Raw genomic sequence first — 17,472 nt, 5'->3', positions numbered from 1 at the left:
CACCTCTACATAAGAAAATGCATTGAAGAAGCACAATTGTCCCAGCATCGTCTGGGTTAGGGGAGGGTTTGGCCGGTGGGGGGCTTTACATGGGTCATCGCGCTCTAGCGACTCCTCGTGGCGGGCCGGGCGCCTGCAGGCTGACCTTGGTTTCCTCTGACACATTTGTGTGGCTGGCTTCCGGGTTTGGTGGGTCATGTTTCGGAGGGCGCATGACTCAACCTTTGCCTCCCGAGCCCGTTGGGGAGTTGCAGCGATGAGGCAAGATCGAAATTGGGAAGGAAAAAAAGCAAATTACCTTCTCCTTGAATAAGCATATTTCTCCAAAACTCTTGACCTGAGTCTGCACAGAACTGCCAAGACCTCGGATCAATGGAGACAATCAAGTTTTTTTTATCTTGTATCTCTCGACACATTCACGAAAATAGCCATGGCCTCTAAACCTTCCAGTTGCCTACTGGACTCTATTCTAACTAAACTACTGAAAGAGCTACATCCTGTGATTGGCCCTCCTATGTTGAACATAATAAATGGCTCCCCATCCTCCGAATGTGTATGGAACTCACTAAAAGTGGCAGTAATAAAGTCTCTCCTGAAAAAGCAAAACCTTGACCCGGAATTGTTTTGTAAACCTTTTTGGGATATTCAGCATTTCACTTTTGGATGAATAGCGTGCCCAGAGTGAACTGCCTCCTACTCTGTCCTAGATGCTAATATGCGCATATTATTATTAGTATTGGATAGAAAACACTCTGAAGTTTCTAAAACTGTTTGAATGATGTCTGTGAGTATAACAGAATTCATATGGCAGGCAAAAACCTGAGAAGAAATCCAAACAGGAAGTTTGAAATCTGAGGTTGGTCGATTTTCATCCCAGTCGCTATTGAATTCACAGTGAGATATGGATGAAGTTGAACTTCCTATGGCTTCCACTAGATGTCAACCGTCTTCAGAAACTGGTTTGAGGATTCTACTATAAAGGAGGGGCACATGAGAGCTCTTTGAGTCAGTGGTCTGGCAGGGTGTCTCAGGCTTGTGATGCGCGCTCCCGACAGAGTTTGCTCTCGTTCCAGTGCTTTTCTTCAGACAATGAAATTCTCTGGTTGGAACCTTATTGATGATTTATGTTAAAAACATCCTACAGATTGATTCCATACATCATTTGGCTTGTTTCTACGACCTATAACCGAACTTTGAGTTTTTGTCTGGATGAAGTGCTCGCGCCTCATGAAGATGGATTACTGGGCTGAACACTCTAAAAAAAAGTGGCTAAATGATGGACTTTATGGAACAAATCAGTCATTTATTGTCGAGCTGGGATTCCTGGGAGTGCCTTCTGATGAAGATCATCAAAGGTAAGTGAATATTTATAGTGTTTTTTCTAACTTCTGTTGACTCCAAAATGGCGGATATTCCTCTGGCTGTTTTGGGTTCTGAGCTTTGAGTTTAAAAAAAATCTGACACAGCGGTTGCATTAAGGAGAAGTCTATCTTTAATTCTGTGAATAACACTTGTATCTTTTATCAATGTTTATTATGAGTATTTCTGCAAAATCACTGGATGTTTTGGAATCAAAACATTACTGCATGTAACGCGCCAATGTAAACTGAGATTTTTGGATATAAATATGCACATTATCGAACAAAACATACAAGTATTGTGTAGCATGATGTCCTATGAGTGTCATCTGATGAAGATCAAAGGTTAGTGATTAATTTGGCTGGGAAAAGGGCTGTGTGTTTTTTTTGGCTATGACCTAACATAATCATATGTTGTGCTTTCGCTGTAAAGCATTTTTAAATCGGACACGATGGGTAGATTAACTTTTTGCGTCGAGCCATCCCGGATCCGGGATCGTGAATACAGCCTCAAGCTCATTACCATAACGCAACGTTAACTATTCATGAAAATCGCAAATGAAATTAATATGCTAGCTCTCAAGCTTAGCCTTTTGTTAACAACACTGTCATCTCAGATTTTCAAAATATGCTTCTCAACCATAGCAAAACAAGCATTTGTGTAACAGCTAGCGCAGCTAGCGTAGCATTTAGCGTTAGCATCAGCAGGCAACATTTTCACAAAAACCAGAAAATCATTCAAATAAAATAATTTACCTTTGAAGAACTTCAGATGTTTTCAATGAGGAGACTCAGTTAGATAGCAAATGCTCAGTTTTTCCTGAAAGATTATTTGTTTAGGAGAAATCGCTCCGTTTGGTGCGTCACGTTTGGCTACCAAAAAAAAAGAAAAATCAGGCATCAAAACGCCGAACATTTTTCCAAATTAACTCCATAATATTGACTGAAACATGGTAAACGTTGTTAAGAATCAATCCTCAAGGTGTTTTTCACATATCTCTTCATGATATATCGTTCGTTGAAAGCCTCCTCTCTCCTCTCAATCACTGGATGACTGCGTGCAGCTTGTAGATTACGCACCAATTTAGACAAAGGACACCGGGCGGACCCCTGGTAAATGTAGTCTCTTATGGCCAATCTTCCAAGGATATGCCTACAAATACGTCACAATGCTGCAGACACCTTGGAGAAACGATAGAAAGGGCAGGCTCATTCGCGGCGCATTCACAGCCATATAAGGAGACAATGGAAAACAGAGCCTCAAAAATTCTGCCCATTTCCTGGTTGAAGTTTCATCTTGGTTTCGCCTGTAGCATGAGTTCTGTGGCACTCACAGATAATATCTTTGCAGTTTTGGAAACGTTAGAGTGTTTTCTTTCCAAAGCTGCCAATTATATGCATAGTCGAGCATCTTTTCTTGACAAAATATTGCGCTTAAAACGGGCACGTTTTTTTATCCATAAATTAAAAGAGCGCCCCCTATATCCAAGAAGTTAACAAGATGTTTATCTTTCATTTGCTGTATTGGAATTGTGAAAGTTACATATTTCTATAAAATATTTTTGACCTGAGACTGGGACAGAGATTTGTCTTCCAACAAGACAATGATCCAAAACATAAAGCAAAATCTACAATGGAATGGTTCAAAAATAAACATATCCAGGTGTTAGAATGGCCAAGTCAAAGACCAGACCTGAATCCAATCGAGAATCTGTGGAAAGAACTGAAAACTGCTGTTCACAATTGCTCTCCATCCAACCTCACTGAGCTCGAGCTGTTTTGCAAGGAGGAACGGGAAAAAATTTCAGTCTCTCGATGTGCAAAACTGATAGAGACATACCCCAAGCGACTTACAGCTGTAATCACAGCAAAAGGTGGCGCTACAAAGTATTAACTTAAGGGGGCTGAATAATTAGGCACGCCCAATTTTTCAGTTTTTGATTTGTTAAAAAAGTTTGAAATATCCAATAAATGTCGTTCCACTTCATGATTGTGTCCCACTTGTTGTTGATTCTTCACAAAAAAATACAGTTTTATATCTTTATGTTTGAAGCCTGAAATGTGGCAAAAGGTCGCAATGTTCAAGGGGGCCGAATACTTTCGCAAGGCACTGTATTGAAGCAACATCTCCAGACATTAGTCAGGAAGTTAAAGCTTGGTCGCAAATGGGTCTGCCAAATGGACAATGACCCCAATCATACTTCCAAAGTTGTGGCAAAATGGCTTAAGGACAACAAAGTAAAGGTATTGGAGTGGCCATCACAAAGCCCTGACCTCAAACCTAGAGAAAATGTGTGGACAGAACTGAAAAGGCGTGTGTGAGCAAGGAGTCCTACAAACCTGACTAAGTTACACCAGCTCTGTCAGGAGGAATGGACCAAAATTCACCTTATTGTGGGAAGCTTGTGGAAGGCTATCAAAACGTTTGACCCAAGTTAAACAATTTAAAAGGCAATGCTACCAAATACTAATTCAGTGTATGTAAACTTCTGACCCACTGGGAATGTGACGAAAGAAATAAAAGCTGAAATAAATCATTCTCTCTACTATTATTCTGACATTTCACATTCTTATACATTCAAATACATTCAATGTATTTGGCTAAGGTGTATGTAAACTTCAGACTTCAACGATATAAATATATATATATATATACATACATACATACATACATACATACATACATTACAGTGGGGCAAAAAGTATTTAGTCAGCCACCAATTGTGCAAGTTCTCCCACTTAAAAAGATGAGGCCTGTAATTATTCAACTATGACAGACAAAATGAGAAAAAAAAATCCAGAAAATCACATTGTATGATTTTTAATGAATTTATTTGCAAATTATGGTGGAAAATAAGTATTTGGTCACTTACAAACAAGCAAGATTTTTGGCTCTCACAAACCTGTAACTTCTTCTTTAAGAGGCTCCTCTGTCCTCCACTCATTACCTGTATTAATGGAACTTGTTATCAGTATAAAAGACACCTGTCCATAACCTCAAACAGTCACACTCCAAACTCCACTATGGCCAAGACCAAAGAGCTGTCAAAGGACACCAGAAACAAAATTGTAGACCTGCACCAGGCTGGGAAGACTGAATCTGCAATAGGTAAGCAGCTTGGTTTGAGGAAATCAACTGTGGGAGCAATTATTAGGCAATGGAAGACATACAAGACCACTGATAATCTCCCTCGATCTGGGGCTCCACGCAAGATCTCACGCCGTGGGGTCAAAATGATCACAAGAATGGTGAGCAAAAATCCCAGAACCACACGGGGGGACCTAGTGAATGACCTGCAGAGAGCTGGGACCAAAGTAACAAAGCCTACCATCAGTAACACACTACGCCGCCAGGGACTCAAATCCTGCAGTGCCAGACGTGTCCCCTGCTTTTGCCAGTACATGTCCAGGCCCGTCTGAAGTTTGCTAGAGAGCATTTGGATGATCCAGAAGAAGATTGGGAGAATGTCATATGGTCAGATGAAACCAAAATATAACTTTTTGTTAAAAACTCAACTCATCATGTTTGGAGGACAAAGAATGCTGAGTTGCATCCAAAGAACACCATACCTACTGTTAAGCATGGGGGTGGAAACATCATGCTTTGGGGCTGTTTTTCTGCAAAGGGACCAGGACGACTGATCTGTGTAAAGGAAAGAATGAATGGGGCCATGTATCGTGAGATTTTGAGTGAAAATCTCCTTCCATCAGCAAGGGCATTGAAGATGAAACGTGGCTGGGTCTTTCAGCATGACAATGATCCCAAACACACCGCCCGGGCAACGAAGGAGTGGCTTCATAAGAAGCATTTCAAGGTCCTGGAGTGGCCTAGCCAGTCTCCAGATCTCAATCCCATAGAAAATCTTTGGAGGGAGTTGGAAGTCTGTGTTGCCCAGCAACAGCCCCAAAACATTACTGCTCTAGAGGAGATCTGCATGGAGGAATGGGCCAAAATACCAGCAACAGTGTGTGAAAACCTTGTGAAGACTTACAGGAAACATTTGACCTCTGTCATTGCCAACAAAGGGTATATAACAAAGTATTGAGAAACTTTTGTTATTGACCAAATACTTATTTTCCACCATAATTTGCAAATAAATTCATAAAAAATCCTACAATGTGATTTTCTGGATTTTTTTTCTCATTTTGTCTGTCATAGTTGAAGTGTACCTATGATGAAAATTACAGGCCTCATCTTTTTAAGTGGGAGAACTTGCACAATTGGTGGCTGGCTAAATACTTTTGCCCCACTGTATATATATATATTCTAGTCATGGCTCATCCTGTATAACTACTGCCGTAAACACATTTTTTATTAATATACTGTCCATACACACCATTTAGGCATGGGCGATATACCGTATATACCGAGGTATTTGGATATAGCCATGGGATGGTTTTTCAATACCAAAACTATTTATATGAGGTTTTTCAACATAAATAGCTACAAATATTACAATTTAAGTAAATAACTGCAGTCAACTTGTGCAATATGTTAGGAGATGAAACAGATCGCGTTCTTCATTTCAAATTAGGAAGCTTACCAAAGTTCCTCAAAACAGTTGAGCCAGTCATGTGTTTGTTTGTAAATAGCACAATGGGAGAAAGTGGGAGCAGGTGAGTCCAGCTGTGCATTGAAAGTCAATAGAGTGATCAGGGACATGCAACTATAGTTTTTCTTAAGTTTTTCTTCACTTGCTGTCTCTGCCTGGCCGGCTCCCCGCTCTCCACTGGGATTCTCTGCCTCTGACCCTATTACGGGGGCTGAGTCAATGGCTTGCTCACGCTCCTGCATCCTTCCTGACCTCGGGCTTGTGCATGGAGAGGTCTTTGTGGGCTATACTCAGCCTTGTCTCAGGGTAGTAAGTAGTATTGTTGATATCCTTGTGGGGGCTTTGCTTTGCCAAAGTGGGTGGGGTTATATCCTGCCTGTTTGTGCCTGTCCGGGGGTGACTTTGGACTGGGCCACAGTGTCCCCGACACCCCCCGTTTCAGTCTCCTGTATCTATGCTGCAATAGTGTGTGCCTGGGGGCTTGGATCAGTCTGTTATATCTGGTGTAATTCTCCTGTCTTATCTGGTGTCGTGTGTGATCTTAGATATGCTCCCTCTAATTCTCCCATCTCTCTCCCCTCCCAGAGGACCTGAGCCCTAGGACCATGCCTCAGCACTACCTGGTCTGACATCTCCTGCCTGTCCCTGTCCCTAATCCACCGGGTCGTGCTGCTGACCCAGTTTCTGCTGTTCTGCCTGCGGCTATGGAACACTGACCTGATCACCGGACTGCTTCACTTCACAGAAGTTCAACGCTATTTGGCTGGCAGCCACACAACTACATTTTTGCATGACAATCATATTCATAATGTGTATCATATAAAGAATACAGCCAGCTACATTTCTTAATGTTTTGCTTAAAGTTAATCTTGCATTTTACCGGAGAAAGGTAGGTTGGCTACACCAAGAAATGTACTGGTGAAAAGTAGCTACACATCAGTCAGAGCGCTATTTAAACAGGCACAAATGACCTAAAACTAATATTAGGGGAGATAGCTAGCTACTCATAAAAAAAATGGACATCTAACAATTATTTGTGTCTAGCTAACAGTAGTAGCTAGCCAGTTAGCCCTATTGACTTATTATGGGGTTGCGATCTACGCTACTTTGTCAAAATGAACACTTTCATGTATTTATTAACATATCAAGATAAAATATTGTAGTCAGACAACATATGAAATGTGAATAGGCAATATTTCATTCCGAAGTCTGTGTATTTTCTCTCGCTTCAACTCAAATAATGTCCGCCATTGATTTCACAAAAATTGTATTGTTATTTTTTTTACGTGGTTGTATTATATTTCTTTGCACACTTTCCATCGATGCTTCAAAATACCGCCACGTGCTCCAATGTGTGTGCTCAGAGCACAGTAGTATGCATTTTTTGAAACACCCATTGGGTTAGCTTTCTTCCGTGTTTGAGAAGTCAAAGCCCTTCAGATGAGTTTTGGGGAGCTTTCCACAAGCTTCCCACAATAAGTTGGGTGAATTTTGGCCCATTCCTCCTGACAGAGCTGGTGTAACTGAGTCAGGTTTGTAGACCAAGGGACCTAACGTGTTCCAGGAAAACATTCCCCACACCAGTACACCACTGCCACCAGCCTGTACCAGGCAGGATGGGTCCACGGCCTCATGCTGCTTACGCCAATTCCTGACTCTGCCATAAGCATGACGCAACAGGAACTGACATTTGTTGGACCAGGCAATGTTTTTCCACTCCTCAATTGTCCAGTATTGGTGACCGCGTGCCCACTGGAGGCGCTTCTTATTGTTTTTAGCTGATAGGAGTGGAACCCGGTGTGGTCGTCTGTTGCAATAGCCCATCTGTGACAAGGATCGACGAGTTGTGCGTTTGTCGCACCATTTTTTTCGGTAAACCCTAGACACTTGTGTGGAAAAACTCAGTTTCTGAGATACTGGATACTGTGCGCCTGGCACCGACGATCATACCATGCTCAAAGTCGCTCAAGTCATTTGTGTTGCCCATTCTAACGTTCAATCGAACAATAACTGAATGCCTCGATGCCTGCCTACTTTATATAGCAAGCCACGGCCACGTGACTCACTGTCTGTAGGAGTGATACATTTTTTTGTGAACTGGGAAGTGAGTGTATCACATATCTTGTTCTGATATTTCTTAATTTATTTGTTTACATTTTTGGGATTTGGGTGTATTGTTTTTCATTGTTAGTATTACTGCACTGTTGGAGCTAGAAACACAAGCATTTCACTACACCTGAGATAACATCAGCAAATATGTGTACATGACCAATAACATTTTATTTTATCTGTCTTGTGTTGATAAGAACAGCTGGATGTAATGTCACACCTTAAAAAAAACATTTTTTAAATATCTAATAAAAATTATGTGGTTGAAGGGTTTCTATTATCCTAATAGGCAAATTGCGCATTAATAAGGTGGCGCAACAGCCTGTATGCCCTGCCCACAAATGTTTCATACTTCAGGCCCGCAAAAGACAGCACAGATAGAAGGCAAGAATCAGGTGCGTCATTTTATTGAAATGATGTGGAAACAACATTGATTCAACCAGTGTGTGCCCAGTGGGGGGCTTCCTGTGGTTTTACACTACACAGTAGTACTCAATTCCCGCCACCAATTACGCTTTTGGTTAGGCCTGGTCCTCAGAGGCCTTGGTTTGTGAAGGGAAAAAAGTTGCACAAGGCTTGTAAGGAGAACAGAGCAATAGCTCCATTCTTTCTCTCTCTCAAACCATTCATTTTGTGAGATCACTTGTACAAATAAAAATGTACAGTCACATTTAGAATTTCATAAGCACGAATAAGAATTATATGGAAAAGGATATGTTTCAAATCGATAAAGTTTCTATTTCAAAGTGACGAGATGTGCATCTTGTGTGTGAGTACTATTTCTCAAAACGAGGGATAATTGGTTAACACTTATATTGGGCTCAATTTCAAAGGGAACGTTGTTAGTATTATAAACTTTGAAACAACTACTTCCTAGTAGGCTACAGAATTAGAGAAGGGCTGTTTCTCTGAACCTCAAGCAGTATTTTCAACCAAGCCTGTTTCTCTCCCCAGCCATTGGCAGCCTGCCGGTCTCAGACTCTGACCAGCTGCAGCAACCTTTCCTCCTTAATTATGTTTAGAACACACATTTAAAGGCCAAAATTGTATGGGGGGGGGCACTCATCATGTTTATACAACCTAATAGTCACACTAAGAATGCTTCTAGAACCACCTTTACTGTATATTTTATTTAAATTGGGATAAATTAATTAATAGTAGTAGTTCATTCAATTGGTGGAGGTGAGGGTGCATAGGATGTTCCCCCATGACGAAAGGGCGCCATGACTGAAAACGTTTGGGAAGCACTGATTTGGATAATGATCAGCACAAATACAGATGGGCAACCACATGCTTCAGCCTATTTATTTATAGAGCACTGATACCTGGTAGGGCCTGCTTTTTCATCAATAACTAGGGTAAGGGGAGGGCTCGGGTATCACTAAATTAAATCACAAACATTTTGAAGCTGAGCCATTTGCTTGTGCTTTGCTGCTAAGATCATAACATGGTGTCAGAAGTTCTTCAACCTCATCAAATATAAAAGAGAAGAGATTATTTCACCTAAAATCTTTCTTAAATTGTCGGATTTTAAAGTGACGGAAAGTAGCTAACAGTTTAGTACTCTCTCATGTCTCTTCATTGAGCAGCCCAAGCGGAGCCGTTTCTATGGATACTCACACTCAGAGCGTATGTGTGTGCATGCATGCAGAGTGCATGCATGCATTGTGCATGCAGAGCGAGCAGCCTGCGTGCAGAGAACGATTTACAGACAGAAAGGTGCAGTTAATGGATTTACTAACGGAGGAACATATTTATAATTTTGGGTTTCGGGCAGGGCCGGACATTTAACCTTTTCACATGTCAGTTCGAAATATCTCTAACGTTCGCCCCAGCATGTGTTGTTTTATGCACGTGATGTCAGAATGCACTCACTGTTCCAAAATGTGATTGTTACACAACAGGCGCTGCCTGCTAATTATCTATAGGCTGTGTTTGATCTTGTCAATTTCAAATTATTTTCTTATAATTTTTTATTTGAATTGAGGTGTGTTACGCCTAATCATTGGTCTATTAAAATAACATCAAATTGATCCGAAATACAGTGTAGACATTGTTAATGTTGTAAATGACTATTGTAGCTGGAAATTGATGATTTGTAATGGAATATCTGCCTAGAAGGTCAGTCTCCCGGAGTCGCCTCTTCACTGTTGACGTTGAGACTGGTGTTTTGCAGGTATTATTTAATGAAGCTGCCAGTTGAGGACTTATGAGGTGTCTGTTGCTCAAACTAGACACTCTAATGTACTTGTCCTCTTGCTCAGTTGTGCACCGGGGCCTCCCACTCCTCTTTCTATTCTGGTTAGAAACAGTTTGCGCTGTTCTGTGAAGGGAGTAGTACACAGCCTTATACGAGATCTTCAGTTTCTTGGCAATTTCTCGCATGGAATAACCTTAATTTCTCAGAACAAGAATAGACTGACAAGTTTCAGAAGAAAGTTATTTGTTTCTGGCCATTTTGAGCCTGTAATCAAACCCACAAATGCTAATGCTCCAGATACTCATCTAGTCTAAAGAAGGAGTTTTATTGCTTCTTTAATTAGAATAACAGTTTTCAGCTGTGCTAACACAATTGCAAAATGGTTTTCTAATGATCAATAAAATTATAAACTTATATTATCTAACACAACGTGCCATTGGAACACAGGAGTGATGGTTGCTGATAATGGGCCTCTGTATGCCTATGTAGATTTTTTTTTTTTTAAATGTATCTGCCGTTTCCAGCTACAATACTCATTACAACATTAACAATGTCTACACTGTATTTCTGATCAATTTCATGATATTTTAATGGACAAAAGATGTTATTTTCTTTCAAAAACAAGGACATTTCTAAGTGACCCCAAACTTTTGAAAGGTAGTGCATGTATATTTTTTTAACCTTTATTTAACTAGGCAAGTCAGTTATTAAGAACAAATACTTATTTACAACGATGGCCTAGGAACAGTGGGTTAACAGCCTTGTTCAGGGGCAGAATGACAGATGTTTACGTTGTCAGCTCAGGGATTCGATCTAACTTTCGGTTACTGGCCCAATGCTCTAACCACTAGGCTACCTGCCGCTCCATCCATCCATCCATGTAGCATAATGTATTTACAGTCTTATTCACATCTTTTCAAGTACTGGTGACAAATAATGTATTCTGAATATTGACTAGATTGTAATGGACACCTATGATGTGTGTAAAATACATTTATGAAGCTTGTACTGATTATAATGAGCTATTTGCCAGCTATGTGTGGTGCCATGTTTCTTATATATATATATATATATATATATTTTTTTTTTTAAACCCTTTTTCTCCACAATTTCACGGTATCCAATTGGTAGTTACAGTCTTGTCCCATTGCTACAACTCCCGTACGGACTCGGGAGAGGTTAAGGTCCTGCTGTCCTCCGAAACTCAACCAAGCCGCACTGCTTCTTGACACAATGCCCGCTTAACCCGGAAGCCAGCTGAACCAATGTGTCAGAGGAAACACTGTACACCTGGCAACCGTGTCAGCGTGCATTGCGCCCGGCCCGCCACAAGAGTCGCTAGTGCGCGATGGGACAAGAACATCCCTTCCGGCCAAATCCCCCCCTAACCAGGGCGACGCTGGGCCAATTGTGTGCTGCCCCTTGGGTCTCCCAGTCGTGGCCGGCTGCGTCAGAGGATGCTCAAACCAGGATCTCTAGTGACACAGCTAGAACTGCGATTCAGTGCCTTCAACCACTGAGCCACTCGGGAGGCCTTCTGCCATGTTTGTTGACATTATACAATGCATTTTGGGTGTCACGTAAACATCTGTCAGACCAAAGATGTTATAATGAGGTGTTAGAATGGTTCACTCTTCCTTCGAGTAAACTTCCGAAAGTGAATGAAGGGAATGATCGTAGACGACACACCTCCTTCAACATGCATACAGCAAACAGACCAAACTCATCTTGTCTCCTCTTTATTATCTTTGGTTGACGCGAAAAAACAAACATGGCGATGCGCACAAACTACCCAAATAGTAATTGCTATAAGCCAATTCATATTGTGGTTTCTGTCAGCCGAGAGTTATCTAAATATGACCGCTTGTGTTAAGTCAATTTTTCCTCAGTTAGCGCTAGGACAAATGTAGCCTATATTTTCCAGTTTGATGATAATTGTGTTATGCTATCGCTACTTCTGTGAATGTCAGAACAATCAACCAGAAGAAGGCACAGTGATGCCGAAACGATGGAGATTTACCCAATAAATTACTGGGAGTTTATATATAGAGTGTGCGACTATTTTTATAGCTTATAGTTTATTCGCTGTTAGTTAGCACCTCTACATAAAATAATTTTCCCTGGGTGTGAGCCAGCTCATGTTTTTATTCTAACATTGCATCCAAAAATAAACTGGTCTTCATTCAGGACTTTGTAAGGACTCTGTTTGTGCAAAATGTTTCTGCGAAAAAACAGTGTGGCCAGCTCAAATGCTGACTGCTGCGTCAATCGAAACTGGACGTTCTAAATAAGCGTTCTAATCACACAGGTTTGAGTGTACGCTGCAGGGACCGTTGTAGAATGATCACACCCGTTTGTTGGTACGTGTGAAAAGGTTACATTTGGCAGAAGCAATCGGGCCTGGGTAGGTTAGGGCCTTGAATGTCTCGGGTGTGGGTAGGACTCTGGCTTAAAATTCAGGGCTCTATGCTGTGCAGGGCTCTATACTGCATCAGTCGGGCTACAGGTGATAATGCTTATTGCTAAATAACACACCAGCCTGATAACATGGAACATTTTAGGCTCAATTTTGGAGCCTAAAATTATAATTTTAATGGTGTCACCATAATTTAATTTTTATTCATTTTAGAGTAGAAAAGTCACCAAGGCTGCGTTCAGTATGAAAAAACGTAAAGCAATATTCAATTAAACGGAAACTGTGCTGTTCTGAACAACCAGTTGAAAAACGGGGTGGGGTTGTGTTGTGGGTTAAAAATGCACCACTATCCTTCAAATACCACACTCATTTCTTCAAGCCACAACACCCTCACATCCGCCAAACGGAGAAAACGTAGGCTACCTCAAAGTCTGTTCAAAAATGTTGAAGAACATTGTTCAGTACAAGCCATTACACAACGTAGCAAACATTCAATTGAACACACCTCAGAACTGACTCTCACAGTCGTTCTACAAAATAATTGCCAAGCGTAGTTACCTTCTGAGCTGTTAGTTAGACCAACAGTTTAAAGTAATATATAAATTATTAGTATTTCAGTTGTGGTTAGGATACATTCTAAATTAACCAGAAACAACCATTTTACATTTATTTATTTATTTTTCTCCTGGGTTGGGAGCCCTTAACCCCCATGTAAGGGGGTTGACCCCAGTACCCATTGACCCTAACCTCCCCAATATGCAACACAAAGTTAAGCCCTTGGCAAGAATTTACTTATATTAGCAATAGTCTAATAATTTCCATGTGCCTATGACAAAAGAACCCACCCCTGTCGAACAGATAAAAATGTATTCGATCTTTAGAAAATCTACTGTTTCCATTACACATGGTCACATTTTTTCTTCCAGACTTCAATTCAACCAGTGTGTGCCAAGTGCCTGGGTTAATAGAAACCTGCCTAATGTAACCAAGTTCTCCTGTCTGTCTCCCGGGAAACTGTTTCTTCTTTAGACAAGATGTGCTCACTCAACAGAGACATTCATCGAAATAATTCTGAGGCTACAGTATGCATAAAATTATGTTAAAAAATATATATAAATCTTTGACAGAAATTACATTATGTTGTAGGCTATTTTGACAGAAATTACAATTGAAAAGCCCCTGTCCGGACATTGGTGTCAATACACATAAGTTGCAATGTGCATGTATTGTATAACCCTGTAGTTATAACATGTTTTTCGAAAATGTACATAAACATATTGTTTAGGCACCTTGACCTGAAGGCTACGCTAGACTATGCAAGTAAAAAGTCAGGTAATGTTAATGATAGCTTAATAATGATGACACATTAGGCTATGCTGGATATTTAATAGCCTGTCTGTCTGTCAGCTGCTGCGAGGTACTGTAGCATGCAATGGATCTGTTGATTGAACTAACAGCGAGTGTCACCTGCTTGTCAACTTAATGCAAAGACAACTTCTACTCCCAACAATATGCACGACTTGGGCATGTAAGCGTGCATAAAGCTCCACTGAAAAACTTGAACATAACAGTTGCCTAGGCTTTACAACAGCTACCTCTACAGACAGTATAATGTTTTTGCATACTATATAGCGAAATAACGCTAAACTGACAAACTGTAGATTGATAAGCATTGCTGTCAAAAATATAGGCTATGTCGCAGAAATACTAGCCTTGTATAACGGTAAAAGGTGTCCTATGAACCACGGTCATGTAAGTCGGCTAGCCTCGTGCATATATTATATTTTCCCATGATGTTCTATTGTAATCTTTCTTGTTATTTCCAGAATTTACAAAGAAATTGACATGGTCAACTTTTAAAGCCGTGCAAAGCCTCAATCATGCCTTTATCAGTCTCTCTCTTGCAATGTCTCTCTTCTCCGAGAGCAGCTCCGTGTGACTGACCCGGACGTTCATTAACTTTCTCAATCCTCCCTCATTGCTGCGGTTTCCCCCCATAAATAAAACTTACTTTTCTCTGGCTTGGCTGTCGGACGGCACGTTGTTACTCTTGCCTTTGGCGTACATGCTTGCAGAGAGCTCCGATTGTCACGCACCTGTCAACCCATCACAACCTCCCCGAGTACAGCCCCATCACCATGGTGACACAAGCAACGTCGCTTGCCATTGGATGTCCTTATATTTGAGCACACCCATTTTGTGTGGTAAACGGCAGTGACTGACAGTTTGCTGGCCACGCCCTTCGTTAGAACTCCCCAAGAACCTCCCTCCTTTTCCTCCCTTCCCTCCCTCCTCTACATTATCTCTATCTCTCTGTTTTTCTCTCGCTCCTAGCTCTCTCTCTCTCTCTCTCTCTTTCGCTCTCTCATTCCGTCTGCCTTGGCTGTGTGTGCCGCTCTCCCTGGCGCTGCGCTCACATACACGCATACACACACAGAGAAGCACACACTCACGCACCCTCACACACTCGCGCACGCAGACACACATACACAAGCACTCAAGCATGTACACTCTCTATCACACATACACATACTCTCTCGCTATCTCTCTTTCTCTCACACACACCCGCACTCCTCCCTCCATTCTACTCTCTGAGTGCAAGGGGGGATTTGAAACAGTCCGAGAAGGATTTTAAACGACTGGCTGCCCCTTTAATAGACAATCACCCTCTCTACAATCACACCCGGCGCGCAGACAACGCAATGCGCAAACAACCGTCGCAAATATGAACTGGAATTACATGGGTCTATTACATAGCCAATGTTGAACTTGGGAATGGGTGTAGAATGGGAAGAGACTGACAGAGGTGAGAGATCCAACAACATTCTGTAGTGTTGTATCCCCTCCTCGTGTGAGCCAATTACACACAAATTAAACTAAACAATGAAATGCATCATTCTCACAATGGCAATATTTGAAATAATCCACTTTAGTAAACTAACTCATTTCTTGTCTGTGCTGTTTTCTGTTTAATCCGTTCAAGGCAATAGTGTAGATCACTCCACCCTCTTAGATGCCACAAGTTGACACCTTGTGAATTACTGTAACCGGGAGCAACAGAACCTGGACTTATTTGTTCATTTGAGTCCCCTCTCATCAGTTGATTATCAATGGATTTGTGTAATACAAAATCTTGCTATATCTTCCCATTTTTATTTGTGCTTTAGACAGCACCGATTCTTCTGTAGAGGCAGTAAAGTACAAGGAGGCATCCAGTCTGAAACATGTGTTGCAGTATGTAGCATGAGCTGTTGCCAGACAATTGAATGTTAATTTTTCAACGATAAGCCGCCTCCAACAGCGTTTTAGAGAATTTGTCAGTATGTCCAACCGGCCTCACAACCGCAGACAAGCGTGTATGGCGTTGTGTGGGCTAGCGGTTTGCTGATGTCAACATTGTGAACAGAGTGCCCCATGCTGGTGGTGGGGTTATGGTATGGCCATGCATAAGCTACGGACAATGAACACAATTGCATTTTAGCGATGGTAATTTGAATGCACAGAGATACTGTGACGAGATCTTGAGGCACATTGTCGTGCCATTCATCCGCTGCCATCATCTCATGTTTCAGCATAATGCACGGCACCATGTCGCAAGGATTTCTACACAATTCTTGGAAGCTGAAAATGTCCCATTTCTTCCATCGCCTGCATACTCACCTGACACGTCACACATTGAGCATGTTCAGGATACTCTGCGTCGATGTGTACAACCTCGTGTTCCAGTTCCCGCCAATATCAAGCAACTTGCACACGATGCACCCGAGCCACTGTCTGTTCACCCCGCTATCATCCAGAAGGCGAGGTCAGTACAGGTGCATCAAAGCTGGGACCGAGAGACTGAAAAACAGCTTCTATCTCAAGGCCATCAGACTGTTAAGCAGCCATCACCAACATAAAGTGGCTGCTGCCAACATACAGACTCAAATCTCTGGCCACTTGAATACATCTTATAAATGAATTTAATAAAGGTATCACTAGTCACTTTAAATAACGCCACTTTAATAGTGTCTACATATCCTACATTACTCATCTCATATGTTTATACTGTATTCTATACCATCTACTGCATCTTGCCTATGCCGCATGGCCATCGCTTATCCATATATTTATATGTACATATTCTTATTCATCCCTTTACATTTGTGTGTATAAAGTAGTCGTTGTGAATTTGTTAGATTACTTGTTAGATATTGCTGCACTGTCGGAACTAGAAGCACAAGCATTTTGCTACACTCGTATTAACATCAGCTAACCATGTGTATGTGACCAATACCATTTGATTTGATTTGATTTGACTTCACACAGCCATTGGAGAGGAGTGGGACAACAATCCACAGGCCACAATCAACAGCCTGACCAACTATGTGGAGAAGATGTGTCGTGCTGCATGTGGCAACTAGTGGCCACACCAGGTACTGACTGGTTTTCTGATCCACGCCCCTACCTTTTTTTGAAGGTGTCTGTGACAGATGTATATCTGTATTCCCAGTCGTGTTAAATCCATAGATTAGGGCCGAATGAATTTTTTTCAATTGACTAATTTCCTTACATGAACTGTAACTCAGTCAAATCTTTGAAATTGTTGCATGTTGCGTTTATATTTTTGTTCAGTATACTTTGGCAGAGATGAATTGCTAAGTTATGCTGACCGCGAGCTAACATCCAGGGTTCACTTCACTGTCATGGTGTACTTATCGTAAATCCACTGAGAGACTGAGAGGTTTTCGTTTCAATTCAGTGCCTCTGCAAATTTGGACCTAGTATATAACTGAAAAATGTAAAGTGCTGCATCCCAACGGGTAGTCTCTGGAGAAGGACTGCTCCTCCTGTGTT

At 41.4% G+C, this 17,472-nt stretch overlaps 1 protein-coding gene across 1 annotated transcript in view; it reads right to left on the bottom strand.

Annotated features, from left to right (window-relative positions):
- The window catches only part of LOC112248611 (single-stranded DNA-binding protein 2), an 89,752-nt gene extending 74,960 nt beyond the window's left edge, over positions 1–14,792 (bottom strand). The window contains exon 1 of the mRNA XM_042320672.1: positions 14,648–14,792. Within this exon, the coding sequence (XP_042176606.1) occupies positions 14,648–14,703 (56 nt within the window). The 5' untranslated portion in view covers positions 14,704–14,792. The remainder of the gene's footprint in view (positions 1–14,647) is intronic.
- Positions 14,793–17,472: the final 2,680 nt, after the last annotated feature.

This window comes from Oncorhynchus tshawytscha, linkage group LG04 (assembly GCF_018296145.1).
Source record: "Oncorhynchus tshawytscha isolate Ot180627B linkage group LG04, Otsh_v2.0, whole genome shotgun sequence".
NCBI classification, from domain to species: Eukaryota; Metazoa; Chordata; class Actinopteri; order Salmoniformes; family Salmonidae; genus Oncorhynchus; species Oncorhynchus tshawytscha.
This window is presented reverse-complemented; position numbering and strand designations above follow the sequence as displayed.